Genomic DNA, 5,982 nt, shown 5'->3' with positions numbered 1-5,982 from the left:
TATTATAGGATATTTAATACAGCATCACCGGGAGATTACTTTCCAGCATGTCCTACTGCTGATATGCCGATGATCTCCCATAAAAAATTGAGCCCTTCTTGGTGCAACTATGAAGCCATTAGTGATTCAGCTGTGACCAACAGTCATGTGACAAAAAAACTTGCAATTTTCACTTGAACTGCAGGCAGTGTAGTACGGAAACTAATCAAAAATGTGAGGAGTAAAATATCTGAAATAACATGTGGGCTCTTGAAAATATCTTGAATCAAGATGTCCAACAATTTTCAAACTTTCGTAAAAACAACAGCACCAAAAAAAAAAAGAAATTCAACCTCATTTTTTTTCTTTCCATTAGGAAAAATAACAAAATCTAAGTTTTCATCAAAATCACTTTAATCTACATGACTTTTTTTTTAATGCCAAAATGAACCATTTGCTCCACCCAGATTCTGTAAAAAACAAAACATTCTGCATGTCTTTGGGCAACCATGAAGCCATTAGTGACTTAGCTGTGACCAGCAGTCATGTGACAAAAATTCTGCAAGTTTTCAGTTGAACTGCAGGCAGTGTAATATGGAAACAATTTAAAATATGATAAGTAGTAAGGCTATTTTAATATATAGAGCCACCTTTTTTCCCCAATATTGCTCACACCTGTGGCCACTTGGAAATATGTTTTACGTATTGATTGATGGCTTCTTCATTTTTTAAAAATAATGAAAGAAATTCAACTTTTGTTCTTTTATTTCAATCAGGAAAACAGCCAAATCTAAGCTTTCAGTAAAGTCACTTTAATCCCAATGTCTCATGTAAAAATTTGGCAAAAAGGAACCATTTGCTCTGTAAAAAAAAACAAAAAAAAAATCTGCACTTCTTGTTGTACAGATGAAGATAAAAATTCTGGGACTTCAAATGTGATAAATAATAACTATTTTAATACACAGAGCCAGCATTTTTCTTTCCAGTATTGGTCACACCTGTGGCCATTTGGAAACATGTTTTGATTGCAGGCTTCTTTATTTTTTGCAAAATAAATATTGAAAAGAAATTCAACTTTAGTGTCTCTCTTTCCATCAGGAAAAACAACCAAATCTAAGCTTTCATCAAAATCACTTAAATCTACATGACTCCTTTAAGAAATTGCCAAAAATTAATCATTTGTTTGACCCAGATTCTGGAAAAAACTAAAAATTCTGCATGTCTTGGTGCAACTATGAACATAAAACTTCTGGGACTTGGCTGAACTGCAGGCTGTGTAATGTGGAAATAACTTAAAATGTGATAAGTACTGAGTCTATTTTAATATATAGAGCCACCATTTTTCTATCCAGTATTGGTAACTCCTGTGGCCACATGGAAATATGTTCTAGGCATTGATGGCAAGTTTCTTCATTTTTGAAAAATAAATGATCCAAGAAATTCAACTTTTGCTTGTTTTTGTTTTCCTTTTTTTGTTTCAGGATTTATGCCATTAAAACTTTGACAGGTTGCAGATTTAATAAATGAACGGTCCTAGTCCTGGTTGTGTTGTTTCCACAGAGGTACAGGACTTTACAGAGTAAAACGAGCCCACAGTGGGTAAAAACGAGCCAGTGGGGGTCCAGAGGGTTTAAAGAAGCAGCCTCAGCTGTCAGAAATTAAAAAGGCTTAAACCCTCCGATTAGAGGACAGAGCTGTCAGGATTTCCAGGACTTTCCGAGTCTTTTCCGCTTGTCTCGTCCCTAAATTCAGCTGAGCGCCTCTAAATCCTCGTCAGCTGACAGGTGCGTGGGGCTGGAGCCTCCTCTCAGGCTCACGGAGCCGTACAGCCTGGCGGCGTGTTTGGAGAAGGCGAAGGCTCTCCTGCGCATCATCTCGCCCTTCCACATGGACACCATGAGCAGCGTGGACAGAAGCACGCCGCCGAGGGTCAGCAGGCACAGCCCGGCGATCACGCAGCGGTCCAGGTGGGCTCCCACCCGGGCTTTCTCCCGCTCCAGACGCTCCATCTCCCGGGCGGACACGCTGTCCGGGTCCACGCGCACGTCCCGGGGCACCGTGTAGGAGATGGCCACCAGGGAGATGCCGGTCACCAGGCAGGTCACCGCGATGATGAAGCCGTAATCCACCGACTTCCCGGAGCCGTCGGTGGAGAGGTCGTCGTCGGAGAGCAAGTAAAGTTCCTGGATGTCCTCCTCCTCTTCCTCCTCCATCACCTCCTCCTCCTCGTACAGTTCACTGGAGGAGCTCTGAGTCAGCTGGACACCTTCCTCCTCCTCCTCTTCATGCTTACCAGTGAAGGACGTCTCCTCCTCGGGGCGCGCAGCTCTCCGGGGCTCCGGAGCGTCTCCTCCGCCGGGATGAAGCCACTTCCCCCCGCTGACACCCTTCAGCAGCAGCAGCGAGGCGTCCTTCGGTTCGGGCTGATGCTCAAAGTAGAACAGTTCCAGATCAGCCATCGGAGCCTGAGCCGGACTTCCCGATGCGCCAAGCCCATGCGTCCTCCGCCGCCAGCAGACGAAAGTCTCCGAGGCGCAGAAACAACTTTAATTTCTCCGCATGTTTGGAGGTTTGCAGCAGAAATCCTCCATGTGAAGCTGCTCCTTCCTGCAGGTCCAGCAGGAGAAACGTGCAGCTCTCAGCTCCTGCATCAACACGATGATAAATCTAATTCCACCTTAATGCGCTCCGGCAGCGGTTCGTCCTCTGAGCTCCTCCGTCTGCAGCCCGGACTGAAGCTGCTCCGGTCCGGTAGAGGGCAGCTCCGGTAGACCCCTCCCACCGCGGACCGGGCGGCTGCAGGGTTCCCCGGACCGGAGGAGGAGGAGGAGGAGGAGGAGGAGGAGGAGGAGGAGGAGGAGGAGGAGGAGGAGGTGATTTAAATCCTCCAGAGACTCCAGAAGTTATTAGTTTGTGTCTCTGAAGGAAATGAGACGTTTTACTGAAATCCACAGAATGATGAGAGGATGGAGGAGCTGCACCAAGAAATGATGGATTTAAACTGGTTTTAAAAATATATTTTTAACAGTTTAATGTGTCTTTGCAGATTTTATATCAAATTAAATCTCAGAAAAAGAGCTGCTAAAAATAGCAGGCCAAAACTCTACATTATATCTACATTTTTTTTTAAAAAAGTATTTTTCTACATAGTAATTTAAATTTTTATTATTATTTTTACTGTTTTTAAATCAGAAAACCCACTATTTTACAGATATTTAGCATTATGTAAAGGAAACAAAATATGTATGTTAAGGCTTGAAATTTTCTAAAATAGTTTTTATATTGTTATTGTACAGATTTTTCTTATTTTTTAAAATACAGATATTTTGAAAAAAAGATTTAAGAATTAATTTAGATGATGACTGCAAAAAAACAACAATAAGAAATAATTCATAACCCTAACTGTAAATAATGTCCACATCAAAAGTTTAAGCACAAATTTTAGCTTCTATCTTTTATTTTTAAAATTTCACAAAAAAAGTAATAATTTATATGTTGACTGTAAAAAAATTGAAATATATAGTTTTTTTATGAATAGAAATTTGTGCTTTTCCAGTGTGTATCCATAAAATTACATATTTTTTAAAAACTGTATTTAAATCAGATACAATATTTGACAAATAATTAGCATATTTGAAAGAAAAAACATGTATATTAATTAAAATAGTAATTTAAAAAAAAATTATTTTACAGATCCCCCTGTTTTATTTAAATTCAGATAATATCTAGAAATTATTTATAATTTAAATATTGACTGTAAACTACAGATAATATCCATCAAACCCCTCCAAAAAATATTAATTTACACTTAAATGAATGATTGTAGAAACACAAAACAAACAACAGCAGACCAAAACCTTAATGCCCACATCAAAAATCTACATTTTTACAAATACTTGTTTTGTTTGTTTTGTTTAGTAGTGTCTGACTGTAAAACAACAACAAACTTTATTGTACACAAGTTTTAACTAAAAAAAAAAAATCCTGGTATTTTATGAATTTAGTAGCGATAATATGTATTAAACCACCCAAAAAAGTATTAATTTACATGTTAACTGTGAAAACACACCAAAAATCTGTATGTTGAATAAATAGTAATTCATTTACAGAGTTAGTAGAGTCAGAGTTAGTACATTTACACAGTTACATTGTATTTAAATTAGCTAAAGTGTTATTTTACAGATGTTTTACAACATTTTTCTGGTGTCCCTGCTGCCAGATTTTCACTTTATTTATTTATTTATTTATTTATTTATTTATTTATTTATTTTACAGTGCTGGGCAAAGTCATGAGAATTCATCTACTGGGGATCATGACTGTTTTTGCTAACTTTAATGAAATCCATCCTGTTTTTGTATTTCAGACTACAGTGTTTGTAGAACTCATTGACTCTCTGCTTTAACAGCATCCATCAGTAAATCCTGCAGTAAATCCAATAAATGGATTCAATGCCTGCAGACCTTTTTTTTCCTGCAGGTCAGAGGTTAAACAGGCCATGGACTCTTTCTGCTGGAGGAGGTTTGATTTGACAGCCTCTCAGCTGAAAAGTACACTGTAAAAAAGAAATTCCATCATAAATACAGTGAAAATCTGACAACGAGGAGTCAGAAAAATATGAAAATATGTTTTAAAGAAGAGGTGGAACTCTAACATTCAAAAACTGTGACAATAAAGAATAATATTTGTAAAATAAAGATATTTTTAGTTGATTTAAATACAGTAACAGTATCATTTTGTGATCACGCACTGTAAAATAACAAATTACTGTTTGTAAATATACAGACTTTAAATGTGAAAGTTTACAGGTTTGGCCTGTTTTGTTTGTTTGCTTGTTTTGTGTGATTTTAGTAGTCAAACAAATTTTAAAAAAAACACATGGAAATTCTGTAAAATAGCTGTTAAAAAATTTGCAATTTTTCAATGCCGAATACTTTTTTCTTTCAAGTACCAGCAAATATTGATGAAATGATTTAAATACATTAGAAATATTTTATTTTATTTATTCATTTTATTTATTTATTTATTTTTATGTAATTGGTTAATTTATTTCATCTATTTATTCATTTTTATTTGTTTATTTATTTGTATTTTATCTATTTGTTTATTTTATTTATTCATATATTTATTTTTCTTTTACAGATTTTTAATGTCAGCTTTGTTTTTTTGTGATTTCACTAGTTTAACAATTTAAAAATAAAACAAGGAAATTATGCAAAATTACAATTTATTTACAATCTACAACTTTTCAGCTGTTAATACATTTTTTTCTTTCTTTCAAGCACCAGCAAACATTGCTAAAGTGATTTAACTACAATAAAAATGTTTATTTTATTTTATTTATTTTTATTTTATTTATTTTATTTTTTTGTGGTACAGACTTTTAATGTCAGTGTTTATAGGTTTCGGCTATGTCAAAAGCTTATAGACTTTTGACATGGACTATATTTGAATTTTAACAGCAGTATGCTGTGGAAAAATAATTACAGTCAAACTCTGTTAAAAATGCTTGTTTTTTAGAGTGTAACTGTCTTAAGCATTGAATAATATTCTGAATTCCTTATAAAAGGCGCCTGTGGCTAATGTCTGTTCTGGAGAATCAGGAAACAGTTCTATTTTTTTTCGTGGTTAGACGATATGACCATAACATGATTGATGATTTATTGATCGCTGACGACAATGTGGCTCCACAGCTCTGGCCCCTTTTAGTGGGATAAAAGATGTCAGATAGAGTTCTGTAGCCGAGGCAACAAGTCATCCTCAAGATTTATTTATCCAATTAAGTGTTCACTTATCTTTTCTCTATTTGTGTTGATGATGTCACAGTTCAAAATCCTAATGAGTTCTGGTGAGAAATATTCAATTTGTCTCTTTTGATAAACTTAAGAGGTGTAGAAATGCAAAATAATGGACCTGAAGAATCATTAAAGGAAAGTGTGAATTAACAATTGAGATCAAAAACTAATCAGGAAAATGTTGACAAACTCAGTAAATCAAATGAGAAA

The 5,982-nt window shown here is 35.7% G+C and overlaps 1 protein-coding gene across 1 annotated transcript; it reads right to left on the bottom strand.

The window, feature by feature from the left end:
- Positions 1-726: 726 nt before the first annotated feature.
- On the bottom strand, positions 727-2,778 carry LOC111586858 (transmembrane protein 74). Its single transcript, XM_023296686.3, has one exon. The coding sequence runs from the start codon at positions 2,436-2,438 to the stop codon at positions 1,728-1,730; it is 711 nt and encodes a 236-aa protein (XP_023152454.1). The 5' UTR covers positions 2,439-2,778; the 3' UTR covers positions 727-1,727.
- Positions 2,779-5,982: the final 3,204 nt, after the last annotated feature.

The sequence above is a fragment of the Amphiprion ocellaris genome, chromosome 15, assembly GCF_022539595.1.
Source record: "Amphiprion ocellaris isolate individual 3 ecotype Okinawa chromosome 15, ASM2253959v1, whole genome shotgun sequence".
Classification (NCBI taxonomy): domain Eukaryota; kingdom Metazoa; phylum Chordata; class Actinopteri; family Pomacentridae; genus Amphiprion; species Amphiprion ocellaris.
Note: the sequence above shows the minus strand (reverse complement) of the source record. Positions and strands in the feature narration are given on the sequence as shown.

Excerpts from the sequence above, each read along its gene's own strand:
- LOC111586858 (XM_023296686.3), bottom strand. The coding sequence starts at position 2,438 with ATGGCTGATCTGGAACTGTTCTACTTTGAGCATCAGCCCGAACCGAAG.